Below are 14,633 nucleotides of genomic sequence, written 5' to 3' on the forward strand. Positions count from 1 at the left end.
ATCGTTCTTGCGTCAATCATCACGTTTTCGGTGGTTACAGGTGTTAAAGCAAACACAACCACATCCGTATGTACGTACTTGCGTGAACCGTTTGGAATTTCGGGACTTTTTGCGCAGGAGTGAATAAAATTATAACCGAGATTCGTATCTGGGGGGTCCAGGGTAAAAAAATAAAACAATAAAATAAATCCCCGAAGGTAATACGAATTTCAATTGATTGTGCTTAAAGCAATGCCTAGTTTTTACAATTGGTCTGCGTAATTATTAGCGGCTTGCATAAAATCTCTTTCACCAACCGTAAGGCATATTAATGTCGTCGATAACTATGTTTAAACTATACACATTGTTTTTGTGCAGTAACAAACTGTCCACCCCTTTTTTGAAAGTGCTTTTTCGATCTCCTATTTGATTTTCAATGTTTCCAACTTTAAATTGTGTGGTTGGGCACAATGTAAAATTCACGATATACATATGGCCACGCCTTTAATTTCAGCTCCAAATCATGTTATCTTATAGAGTTAGACTGAAAAAACACTATTTTGCCCTATGGCACCGAAATCCATTTTCTTCGAATCTTTGACATTTTATACTCTTTTGTTTTAACGATTGTTTTATACTGGCACCGTACGACTTTCTTTCGCATACTCGGGACTTCCTTTTTGCTTTCACGTGAATTTAGGTAAAATATAGAAGTTTACTGTGGCATAGCGCTAGACATGATGTGCATCACCAAATCTTACTTATGAACTGACACAAACGTAAACAAACCGTCAGGACAAGGAATAAAGGTGTGTCAACTGCGAGACATAGTTTAGTTCAGCAGATTGACGATCAACAAGTCAAAAGATTCCTTCCATACCTAAAATGTGACATTTCAAAACCACAAACTGGATGAACAATGTTTTAAAACTAACTTTGATAGAATAATATTGTTTAGGTCAGCAACCGTCATACCTTTTACGCATAATATCGTATACATAACTGTTCAGTCTTCAGTAAGTTACACCGCAATAGTTGTTTTCCAGACGTTTATTCTTAAATTGAAAGCTTATCACAGCTTACATCGTGGTCCCCTTTTGCAGCCCCAATAACTATGTCTGAATGAATTTTATAGACAAAATCGTATACTGTGTAGCTGGACCTGTAGCTAGCAGTTAATGCCGTTGAACTCGTGACGATACTTGCTCCAAACATGACGTAATTTGGCAGACACTGACGATACTTGCCATAAAGTTTGACGTAACGAAGTCGGTACCAACTCAATAACTGACTACTGCACGTAAATAATGATGTCCGGCACTGTTAACATACATCAGGACATCAATTAGTCACCGACAAACCTTAAAAAACTTCAAGTTTACTGCATAGTATATTCCAAGTAAAGCGTGCTGATCTGACATATGATTTTACAAGTAAATTTCTGTATTTGCCCTTGGCAAGTCCTAACCGCGCGACTATGATCTCCAATGAGTGTATAGTGTTGTAGTTTCGCAGTCAGTAGCTGGTAAGGCGGTCTTAATAACGTGTGTAAAGCCCGCAGTGACCTTCAGTTGGCGTCAATCGGCTACTTTAAAAGTGGTCATACATATAATTATCAGTCCCGCATCCCGCAAATTAAAGTTAGTGGCGTGCGACACCAAACTTTTACTTTAATTTGGACAAACACTTATGCAACGTATAAGGTCCATTTAAAAATGATTTGCCCATTTAAAAAAATTGCCGCAATCAGTTGCTGGGCATAACCCCTAGATAGCTGTTTATGGCATAGCTTAATGTTTTTCCACTTACGTTTGGGATTGAGTAGGGTTGAATATTTAATGAAGACTTTTATTTTAACTATGTGAGTTTGTATTTCTAAACTCTTACCAATAAGACAATTATTTAGCAGTGAAGAATGGACGGAAAGTAATTGTAAACAATAGCACTACATGCGGGACTGCTTCGTTTCAAGTCCTGGCGAGGGTACATGCCAAAACATTTTATGGAACAGTTGTTTGTTCAATGTGGGTTGCCTTTTGCCTATATAAAGTGTATATATTTTGTTTGCAAAACATTCTTTCTGGACGTGACATACAGAAACATATTTATTAACTCACGCATAATTTTATTATACTTCAATTTTATTTTATCGAAATCACACAGAAGCTACGGTACTTTTGACACCTTTTGGCACATGTCCGTTGTTGGAAAATTGACGCCTAACCGGTATTACTTAGAAAACCCAAATGCCCTAGTTAACTTTACAGTGCATACTATTTCCGGCTATTTGTAAAAATTTCCAAGGATCACTTTTCCTCGTAGGCCTAATACATATCACCTCTTCCCCCATGCCGCCTCATGACACTACTACAAGCTTCACAACTCAACTCATGACAGGTGAACATTTGTCATGTTTCCTGTCTGACCAGTTAACGTGTTGATGATTGAATGAAGTAATGTCACCGACGGAAGTGGTTAAATGTTATATACTTGTCTGGGATGTCTCCATGACAAATATTTGTCTGGGATGTCTCAATGCGAACCTTTTACGCCGAAAACTGACAAGTTTTTCGAAGCAGTAATTAACAATGCGTCAACAAACGTGGTGGCAAGCTGTCTGTCTTGTCTTGATTCGTTCATTGTTTTTCTTGGTGGTAAAATAAACATATCATTTAGTTATAGCTCAGGGGTGGCCAAACTGCGGCTCTTTGTGCCTTTGATTGCAGCTCTTTAATGTTGCACATGAATAACTGCAAAGTTGAGCCAAAAAACGTTGTTGAGAAATAAGTGCAAAAAAAGAAAGAAAAACAGGAAAATATAACTTAAAACAGAATGGGAGGAGGAGCTTCCTGTCGCGTACTAGTTTGCAAATATACACACAAGTGCGACGTGCGTAACTTTTCTCAAGGTCAGCGTTTAGAGATGACCAAAAATAGTTCTTTCCCGTTCAACTGTATTCATAGAATGCCTACCACGCCCAAAACCAGGGTTGCCAGGTAGTGTCGACTGGATTCGGAAAGTATTTGTCTGAAAATCGGACATTTTAGGACAAAAAAACGAGAGCGTATAATTGCTAACAAGGTATCAATATCGAGGTGGCAACTGCCATTTTTGTGCGTTTACGTTCCCTACACTCAAGCGCCGAGTTTTACAAAAATGCAAAGTTGCGAACGTAAAATATGACGTCACTTATACGTGCAACCACAAGAAATCCAAACTTAGAGCCCAACAAACTTCCCATGTTGGAAAAAAACGATATGTTTGAAATAATATTTAGTTGGCAATTGCAACACGATGCTGTAGCGTTTATCATTGATTTAGCAACGTTTAAAAAAATGTTTCGTAAAGTTGTTGCTTCATATCACCTTAGATCAGTGCTCTTCAACCTTTTTTTCTGTTGTATACCTTTTACAATTTTCAAGCAACTTTGTATACCCTACAGGGGTGCACAACCTTTTCAGTACGATGGCTGCATCGCAGATCCATATTTTGATGCACAGATTCGTTGAACAGTATGCTGCTGAGTCTTGTCTGTTTATGATGTCATAATCTATATTGTGACGCTTCTGGTGGCTGTTTTTGGCATTGTTTGCACAATCGGCGTGCAAAAATCTGACGCTTCTGTTTACTAGGCTTGTAATGCTCATTCCAGTCCCACTAAATCTGTTTAGAGCAGTTTGAAAATCAAAATATTTAGCAAAAGAATTTTATTTTAAATGCATGTACTAGCGGCCGTGATGTAAAAAACTTTGATGTTACATTTTGGATTACAAGAGTGTTCATCTCAATCTGCGAAACAAGCTTGAAATTAAATTGGCTATCACGCAGGCACCATTAGAAAGAGTTTACGACGCGGCCGTCAATGCAAAAAGGTTGTGTACGCCTCTGTTAGGCCCAGGAAATTAAACGTAAGAAGTTAATTTAATGGCTAGCTTGTTGCTGCGTTCTTTCAGCAATTTTGATATAATGTGGTCTTGACTTGTTCTTAAAAGCCCCCCTTACTAAAATACCCCCTATATCAATTAATTTTTATTTATTTAAAGTGATCTCATAAAGATCGAAAAATCTTTATCCGTACGTATTGATATTAATGACATTTTTCGCAATCCTTTACTCCAGGAATATTAAAAGCAAAATCTCTCCAGGTATGTGCTTATTGCTTCATAATTCACATTACTGACGCAACAGTCCCAAACTGATGGCGATGGGACGAGTACCCGGTACTCGGTATCGAACGACTTTAGTGGTATCGATACTCGTACTCGGTGTCGAAATATTTTATCTTAGTTTTTGATACCAACGTTCGATACCCAAGGCCGATTTCCACCATAAGAATACGGGCAACTTTTTGCCAATAGTTGCTTCGAACAGCACAAAATCGGGAAAAAGTTCCGCCAGGTTACCTGTATTTTTTTCGCTATCATGTGGAGAATACATTTTTCTGCAAGCGCCTGAACCCCGGCAACGGCAGATAAATTAGCCAGTGATACACAACTAAGTATAACACGATTTTAAGTACTCGGTAATCGTACTCGGTACTCGGTATCGAAAGTATATACATGTGGTACTCGGTATCGGTACTCGCTTCAAAACCTAGTATCGTCCCATCACTAGAAACTGACACACTAATATTGGCAACAAGCAGGTCAGTCTTACATAATTCAGGATGCAATGCCGACCTGCATTTCATAAAAACGCAATAGTGACCTTTAGTAACACTGATCTCAGCTGTATTCCCTTCGTATACCTTTCTTCAGTTGTATACCCTAATTTTGATGCGGTATACACTTGGGTATACAGTATACCCGGTTGAAGAGCACTGCCTTAGATAACCATTTATTACAATACATTTGCTTTGTACACAACAATGGCCAAACATTCACTGGCAGACAATTATGTGTTTAACGTCATAAACAGGGCACTAACCGAAACAAGTTGCAGTTTTAAGCCACGTTTTGTCGTAAAAAAGGTTTGCAACCTTCAAAAAATAGGAAGGAGACAAAAAGTTGTTCAATCAGCAAAATTCGGACATATTAGGACAAAAAACTAAATGTCCTAATGATTTTTAGGCGTCGGACACAGCATGTGAAATTAGGCCAATTTATCGTTTTTGTCCGATTTTTAGGCCACCTGGCAACCCTGCCCAAAACGTGTTGCAATACCACACAAACGCATTACGACAGACACTTATGGCGTCATATAGCATTGCCCAACCTTGGGTTTACTGGTTGTGACCAGGGCTGCCAAAGCTTGGGTTTTGCCCCAAGATCTTGGGTTTTTACTTGACGTCTTGGGTTCTTGGGTTTTATTTTGAAAATTATAGCAATTCTTGGGTTTTGAGTCTTATTGATGAAATAGATATATGTAAGAACTATTTTAACGAGAAAAGTTTTTCGGGTAGTTGCACTGTTTGGGCCATTTTATCATCTCTTTTATTTTCTCTCTATTCTAGACCTTAATTCTTTCTAGATAAGTATACAGTGAAAGCAATCGTTACACTTTTAAAGCTTTTAAATGTACTGTAGACATTACTAATTTTATGAAAAAGAAAACAGATGATGATCATCAAACAGCCAAGAGTGAACTGGCGATTGCTGCATATTTTATTGAACATAATATTCCCTTTGCTTACATTGACCATTTCCTACCAAAAGAAGTTGCATTTCCGGACTGTAAATTGTCAAATATTTGTCAATGAAACGAGTAAATTTCCTAATTAATTGCATTTCTAACCACATTTTGCATTCTTGGGTTTTCATTTAAATTCTTGGGTTATTTTGCTGTGAGTCTTGGGTTTTGTTGAAATTCTCATTGACAGCCCTGGTTGTGACACTTCCATTAATTGATAATGGAGGTAACCCTGTGTGTCTTATTTGTCAAGCTTCGCTCAGTCATTACAAAACTAGTCGTTACGAAGCTAAACACAAAAACTTTCCCATCATATCAGTCTAATTTCAAACACCTTGCAGCCCAGGTGGGGACACACAGTATCACCACACAACAATCATTATTAGATAGCGTACACTCCATTGTGAGTGAATGAATTCGTTTTTGATTTTTTGTCATGCGGCTCTTTTAAAACTAAGTTTTGTGACATGCGGCTCGAGCGTGAAGCAGGTCTGGCCACCCCTGTTATAGCTATTAGGTAAAACTTCGTGCTTTTCTGTTATATTATATTTTCTTTCGTTTGCTCGCGTTCAAAAATTGGGAATTAACCTGAGTTACACGTTGAATTTGAGTTATACCCAGAAAAGTACAAACGACTGAAAAAGAAATAGACCCTCAAAAAACAAGGCCTTTGTGCTTACATCTACACCTTTTTTTATGTCTTATTTGTTAAATTTTTGTAACAACACAATAAGGAAAGTTGGCGATTTACCAAACACATATACGTACAAAATATTTATTGTGTAATGTTACAAAAATCGCCTTGTCTGACCTGAGAAAGTGCACGGTTTGTGTAACATTAAAAAGCTCTACAAAACAATAATTGACACCCATATAATACATGTTACAAGTTCATTTACAATAATTCAAAGGAAATCACAATTTGACATTCAAACATGCGTTCATTTAGGAGTAGGCAAAAAATACATAAGGTTTACGTCAAATTCACATAACTCTATAATTTTATTGGTTTCTATACAACTTATTAATAAGAGTGTATCTCAAACCTCCAACATAGTCGTCAAAACAAACGTCTAATATTTTTTTTTAAATTAAACCTTTTGTAAGTTTCAAAAAGCAAAAAAGCAGGTTAGATGACATGAGCGTTTGCCCGGGTATTAAAACAGCATCAATAAGCAAACTGTTACAAAACGTGATAGGAATGCACCATAATAGCACCAAGTTCGGATAAAACCTTCTTCAAACAAAGAGCTCTGCGTTTTGTGTCTTGTTAGTCCTACTCTGTTTTGCCCCGGTCAATCTATATTGTGGTTTACACTCCATAGTCTTTTGTGTGCGGGCCTTGGGAACTGGAATGAGGGGAATTCCCTGGTGGTCCTTTCCTTGAGCAGCATTTGCAGCACTTGAAATGTACTTTAAGAAACTGTGCAGTACATCGGCGCATCTTGGCCGAACCAAGATTGTAGAAGACCGGATTCAGGCATTCGGAAAAACGTAGAAAGAAGTACTCAGTCATTCCGAACCAGTAGTCGAAACGACGGTAGTACATTGTGTTGGGTCTCGGTTGAACGGACCAAAATTCGTAGGCTAAATATTAAAAACAATTTCGTAAAGTAAAAACTTTGACAAAAACCATTGGCTCCGACAATAAAGGTGGGCATATATCGGCACGGATTCAATAGATGACAGGAATAGTACACGTAACAATACATTGCCAAAGACTTATCTAAAACTAAAACCGACTGATTCTGTTTAACCAAGGATTTTATAATCCACTGGTTTTAATGTATTATAGTTAAAAAGGCAAACAGTGATCGTCAGTTTAAGACATGCTGTTGATGGTTTTGATCTATTACTAAAGTTGTCACTTTGCCAAAGACTTGGGTTTTCTGTAGTCGGTAAACATTGTTAAATGTGAACCTTTGATCTTTCTGCTCATATCTCTGTTGAAATAATGTTGTTTTTCCAACCCGTTGTAGATATTTCAGGACTTTAACCACAACATTTAATCTTTTTCGGGTAAAACACAAGGTAATTTTTAAAAGGATTCTAGGCAATAATACATCACTACCCAATATCGATAATCCTAATATAACCATAATAAATACATAAAGAATACCACAGGGTACGCAACAATGGTGGACGTACAAAACTATCAATACGCCATAAACAAGAAAACCACAAACCTGTAAACGGAATGTATCCAACGAGAAAGGAGAATACGATCAACATGAGTTGCAAAACCGCCTGACGTTCCTTACGTCGTTGCTTGTCAGAGTTCTGCGATGACGCAATGGCTTTAGATCGCGACCGCACTGTGGCGCTAATGAGCACTGACGCCAGAACTACGCCCACTGTGGGGGCGTAAAGGAACAGAGAATACCCGACTTGAGCATATGTGATATAGGCGTCGTATCTGTAAGAAGTAAAAGTCTAGATTTAACAAATGCACAGTGAAGCTTTAACAATGTAATCATAATATGCAGAACGAATTTTGACGTTGTTATGAATACAAAACATCACAATGAAGTTTTTTTAAGAAAACGGGGGTTCAAAAATGCGAAAGAGACTGTTTTATATGTATTTTATATGTCTAAGTCTTTTTGACTCTCTGCATGATGTGATATACAGTCTTTTTAAGAGAAAATGTTTAATTTATTACGTTTATGCTTGCCACAAACGAAAAAGGTTCCTAAGACATTTTTGCCTCTTGATAGTTCAATACGGATAACGTTTGTCTTTGAATGAAGCATTGGCATGGATTTTTTCACAACGGGCTAAGCAACCACATTGCCACTGTCAAGATACTATTTCAACCCTATACTTTAACGGTTAACTTACGTTTCCATGACAACAGTGCAGGAAGGCCACCGCGAGTCAGGTGATTCACTTTGCCGATCTCGGTATCGTGCGTCAAAGAGAATGAAGTAGGGAATAAATCCACACAGAAAGCAAGTCACCCAAATGCAAACGATCCAAATCTATACGTGTTTTTTTTACTTTAGAGCTTAAAATTCCTTTGCGATTTTAGATTAAACCAACAAACTACTTACTCTTCCGTGTTTCAAGTTCAGTTTTGAGAACTTAATTGGAAATTGTATCGAAATGTACCGCAAGATTGCAAAGGAGAGAATGTGCAAAGCCGTCACGTAATTGGTCATCAAGTCGGCTGCCCAATAAAACTGTAAAAAAGTTTTTTATTTTATTTTAAACAAATCACGTAATAACCTCCTAATAAATATTGCAAAAAGCATATTTACTTAGACATTTACATGCTCGTCATTAACATCCATCACTATCAAATAATGTAAACTTACCCTACAGAAAACTGCGGGCAACGGCGACCACACGTCAAAACCCCAAGTTCTTCGGTAAAGGAATAACCAACTTATCATTGCCGAAATTAAGTCGGACACGCACAGCGAAAGAATGAAGTGCATGAATATGTTTCTACAAATGATAAATGTAGTTTGTAATGATATCATGTCGCTCAATGGCTTGTTAATAGCACGTACGCATTTCAGCAGATACCTTATAATTATTTTAAAAACAGAAAACGTTTCTAATCTTAAATGTCTTAACCCATATACACATACATTCCGGCAATGCTTATGCTAAACAGGGCCTACCTCAGTTTCGTGTTTGTACATATCACGATTATTGTTAATATGTTGAGGAATAATCCAATCACCATAAAAGCGAAAATAAGAACGGCGGATATGATAATGCCAATGTCATCAAACGGACGAACGTATGGCCTAAAGACAAAAACATTTTAATTTTGAACTTTCTTATTGTTTTATGGACCACTTACTCTCTCGTTGCGTTGGTAACCGATGACGTCACGTTCGACCATGATGAGGTCATTGTCGCGAGGACGTCGGTGGACGTCATCCATTCTACTGTAGACATGCTATCCGTCGTAGTGTTTTCCAGGGTAGTGACAAAAACGCTCGTGGTTGGCATCATTGTTGTAAAATTGAGAGTTGAATTCATTTTGAGGTTGCAAGCAATTTTTTTCTACTACTTTAAACCTGACATAATGAAAAAATTGCATTGTTTTTAATTTGACAAGTTTGCAAAAATTCATGTAATGATAAAGTAACCGAGATGATTGAGTTCAATACTTCCAGTAAACGTTTTTTCTCCAATTGACGTTTATCGTGCTTTACTGTCATATGAAATCTAATATATCGGCAAACTTAAATACAATTCAAATAGATCGAAAAGACAAACATTTTTATTCAATTATTTTACTTTCAAAATGTACTTGCCTAGCCTAAATGTTTCAAGCTTTGTCAAAACAAGCGTTTTAAAAACTCTTAACACAACCAAACAATTCCTGCCTGACGATTTTACTCAGCTCTGATCAGAGGCCTTCACGGCTTTGCAAACCGTAAAATTCTGCGCTGGCATTATATTACTGAAGTAAGCGACCCCAGTACAAACCTTGGTGTAACCACATTACAAGCGTAGAAACTCAATAACTGCGACGTACGATTAGCTTACTATCGAGCGCAGGCTTCAATCAAATTTTTGCCGCATGCGCAAGGAGCCGTCAGCATTTCCACACGCAAAATAGTGCTTTGTGGTTACCAAGGTTTTTCCAACGCAAAATGACAAACGAAGCGTCTTATTTTCCACTTGCGTCTTTATTCCACTTTTTGAATGTCCATGTTTAAATCACTTGTCACAGATACGACACTATTAAATTTTAATATTTTCTCACAATAATTACCACTTACGAAAGAAAACTATCATACACTTACCCAACAAATTGTTGTGTTGCCGAATTTATTAATAATGCATCGCTTTGCAAAATACTTAACCACGTAGCTCAAATCCCACAGTGCTCAATATGCATTCACTGCCCCGAACGTTGTCAAAAACCTGAACGCATATCTGTAGGGGCACGTCTTTTTAAAGGCGAAGCGCTCTTACCAAAACATGGAAAGGAGCGACTGGCTATAAAAAAAACTGTTCCAAAATGACAAACGAAAAAGCGATGATTGGTCACTTGTTTTGATTTCAGAGCACCACGCCCGTACGCATACAAGGGTCGCCTATTTGCGCATGTATAGAAGCATGACGCGAGACACTGGATTTAATTTCAAACGAAGTAACGATATCCGTCAAATTAATCACATTGATAAAATTAGCGTGATTTTGATATGGTTACATAGACCCGCTGTTTTTATTCACAATTAAAGCGATTTTCGTATTATTCGTAGTATGGCGGTTTTTGCCTTCCGCTTAATCCGCTTATTAACTGTGCCTTAAACTTCTATTGAACTATAAGCGAAGGTTTGGGCACCGATTATTTAGTATTAGGCATATAACTATGCGTATTTACCAGGATTTTTTTAAGTTGTGGCTTAGTAGTAACTCCGGCCTGTTACAACATATTTTGTCACCACCAGTTTTTCATGCTTAAAAATACTATGCTATTCGAAGTAACATACATCATCAGTAGCTGAAAATATGTCTGATTAGTCGACCTACAGACCGTATTCGGGCACTGAGATCCGCAAGTTGTATACATCCATTTATTATCTGTTGATTTAAGAATAAACACTTACACATAGCAGCTGTGGTCTTATCTTTATCAAGCTCGAGAAACTACCCATCAAATTAAAAGTTTGAACCGCACTCACTACAACAATTACAGGGCTAAGTGTAAAATAGTCGTGGCCTTCAGTTGAAAAACGACGGTTTTAAATTAAGCGGTTTTCTTCTTTTGGGGAAGACTATACCATTTTATGCTCAAGATACACCTTGTTCAACGTCTTATTAGCTCCTAACCAACTTTGGTAAGAGTACAGACAACCGAAAGCCTTATGCGAACCTTTGATTCATACACATTGTTCTTTTCTCATTACTTTCTAACCTTTCAGAACACATTAGATGTCTGCGTGTTGTCTTTTTCGGTAAAACTCGCCAAGATGCTGTTGTTGTAGTTGAGACAAAACAGACCTCTTATATCTGTTTCCTGGACAGAAGGCTAGGATGTAGTTTAAAAAAATATCAGTGCCTGAAATATAAGCCTTTGAATTTTATTCTAACGATCATTTTAGTTGCCGGATATACAGATTAAATACAACGTATGGACCGATATCATACAACTAATACAAACTAGAGAACGAAAACTTTCAAAGCGCTGTACTTCAGTTGGAAAGTTTGACATTAAAGAAAACCTTTTATTACAAATTGGATATAATAACGCCACTAATGCGAGTTTAATAGCACAGCAACGTACCAAAACACAGTACATTATAAACCGCGACAAATTAACTCAACACCAAAAGCGTTTTCCCTTTTTTTGAAATTTATACTTTGGTAAAGCGGATTGCGCCTTTTTTATGCAAAACAGGAAATTAAATACGACCCTAAAACGAAAAAGAAACTCTTAGATTAAAAAAACTGCGTATTATTCTCGAAAAACTGGAACCCGAACACTTCATAAACGAAAGTGAAAAAAGGATAGGCAAATGCTGAAAGTGCTTCGTGGATCTCATCTGTCTGCGCCATCTTTTTAGCACGCACCAACGCTTATACTGTTTCCCCGCCTAAAAGCACCATGTGAAGCTTTAATAACAATATGCTTTTCTCATGGTTTCTCAGTTAAATACAAAGTTAACCAAACCTTTAAACATTTGTCATGTTTCATCCCTGATTATTTATTCGAAAAGCAAAACTGCAATGACTGCTTACTAGCGCATTAAGGAAAGTCCCCTATACCACATTTGCAAATGCCAAAAGATACCACTTAAAACTGCGGAAAGAGTCAGCACAGGACTGTCGAACCGGGACTCTATAGTATTCAGTACCAGGCACAGTTCTTGTTTATGCCAAAAACTCAGTTGAGCGTTAAACATACACCGTGGCCAAACACCGTTTAATAATAAACATGTTTTTAGTGATAAGCAGCAAAGAAATCTGACATTTTCTCCATATACTGATGTACTTTCTGGTTCATGCGTACACCTTTTCGAAGTTCAAAATTGAAAACGTTCCATGACGTAAACTGATCTATTCGGTTTGTACATAAGGCGGCATATTTATCAAACCTGCCGACAAGGACAGCATATTCGGATTTCTGACCAATATTTGACCAAAAAACACTTCTGTAAATACTACAGTCTGGATTTTGACAGAGTTTTGCGTTACGAACCGCGTAAACTACTGAACAAACCACGAACGACACCAGCCAATATGTAATGTCAATATTGAACTCGAAATTACTGTAGTGTATCGTATCTGTAGCTACACCATATGGTCAATTAAACAAAAAGGCACACGGCCTCCGAATGGCTCCAAATTCTGTGGGGATGTTACATAAGAAATGATTTAATGACCGGTTTTGATACTTACGTAAGGTATAATGTCAGCCAGTATATAATATGATAATTTTACAAAGGAAGTGGTAGCTTTAATAAGGTGTAATTTGATCCACGTACATGTTAATGCACAACTTAGGGTCAGTAGTGACTTCTAATAGTAGTCGTTGCTGAAAGTTGACATTTACTCATTTTACGTTACAATACGTTCATCGAATTTTGCTGCAAAAGTAAATTGAGCAACGCAGTTGACACATTAAGTTTGCAAAATTTGACTGCTTTTTGACAATTGACCTATTAACACTTATTTACGTAGAAACCAATCAACTGTTAGATAGCAATCTACGTTCGATAACATTATCCAAACGCGGTTGTTATAGTAATGTATGCGACGTGCGTATAGAAATTACGTTTATAACTTTTCTCATTTGGTATGATGTCATTACCAGGATTTCATAGCTATGTTGTCATTTCCATGATTTCATAGGTATGTTGTCGTTTGCCGCCTTTTGCGCTGTGTTAATTTACATGCCAAAAATCAATGGCAGAATTTATTTCTGTTATCATTTTTATTTAGGTTAATATTATTTTTGTGGGTTTGGAACAGTACCAAATAATTGTCTCATAATGTTGGACCATGAACATTAAAGTGGCTTTGAAAGGTCTTTACAACTCATATCCTGCATTGCAAATCGCCAATTTGACCAATGGCAGAGCCTTTCTACCCACTGAACAACACGATAGAGCGGAACTATATGTGATGTAAATATTATGTTGGCGATGTCCACGAGGATGGCAAAACGATTTTAAGGGCGATGTTACAAATAAAAAACACCACCGCGGGGATTTACGTCTAGTTTGTGGCTACGACCTTCGCTCATAATGCTTGAAGTATTTGTTTGCTGAAAAATGTCCAATTATGAAGCGTTTGTGTGAAGGTTGTGTAAAGACGTTCAGCAACAGTTTCCGGCTTTGCGCTTGCGGTATTTGTTTTGCTTAGGTTTGGGTCAAACAGTGCAGTGTCCATGCAATGTCAATTACCTGCGTCGCTATTTGTCGGACAGAAAAGGTAAATTGCCCCTGCGGTTACGCACTGGCACCACTTTTCCTCTCTGATCGTTTCAAGGTTTATTTGCACTGGGATTCGGAATACCACTTTTCTAGCCGTTTTGCTACAATGACTATGTACACTCCTTGAAAATAACTGACTAATGCTGATCTAAAAGTTGCCTATTTCGTGCTGTGTGTTTGTTTTTAACGCATACGAAGTTGCCTTTGAGCATGTGGCAAGCTTGGCATAGACACTGTATAACTGTATGTGCAGAAATGTAAGTGCATGCATGCTTGGATAGCAAAGCCAGTGTAAACGTATACTTGTTGTCAAGTGGAGTCCATATTTCATTGTTATCGAACTGACAAAACACTTACCGTCATACGCATCGCCGCTTTCAGGGTGATAGGTCAATTGGTATACGTGTCTAATGTAGAAAAAAATCTTGACTGGCGTACCGTAGGTAAAGGCAAATACTAAACATCCAAATTATTAAACAATCTTAAGTTTGAAAGGATTGTTTAACCTGGTATTATTTAGCAAAAGAGAAACTTCTTCTTTTGTATTGCACGTCAAACACGTTTTATTTTGTTTGCATCACCAGTATAGGAGAAAAAACAACACATGACAATTGTCAA

At 37.4% G+C, this 14,633-nt stretch overlaps 1 protein-coding gene across 1 annotated transcript; it reads right to left on the reverse strand.

The window, feature by feature from the left end:
- Window positions 1-6,741: 6,741 nt before the first annotated feature.
- Window positions 6,742-9,635, reverse strand: LOC145218603 (growth hormone secretagogue receptor type 1-like). The gene is made up of 7 exons (XM_080086010.1): window positions 9,422-9,635; window positions 9,237-9,365; window positions 8,925-9,057; window positions 8,661-8,789; window positions 8,449-8,588; window positions 7,794-8,023; window positions 6,742-7,194 (listed from the first exon to the last, which is right to left on the reverse strand). The coding sequence occupies exons 1-7, from the start codon at window positions 9,601-9,603 to the stop codon at window positions 6,920-6,922; spliced, it is 1,218 nt and encodes a 405-aa protein (XP_079942136.1). The 5' UTR covers window positions 9,604-9,635; the 3' UTR covers window positions 6,742-6,919.
- Between the last annotated feature and the right edge of the window lie 4,998 nt (window positions 9,636-14,633).

Source organism: Phallusia mammillata, chromosome 3 (assembly GCF_965637545.1).
Source record: "Phallusia mammillata chromosome 3, kaPhaMamm4.hap1.1, whole genome shotgun sequence".
Taxonomy (NCBI): domain Eukaryota; kingdom Metazoa; phylum Chordata; class Ascidiacea; order Phlebobranchia; family Ascidiidae; genus Phallusia; species Phallusia mammillata.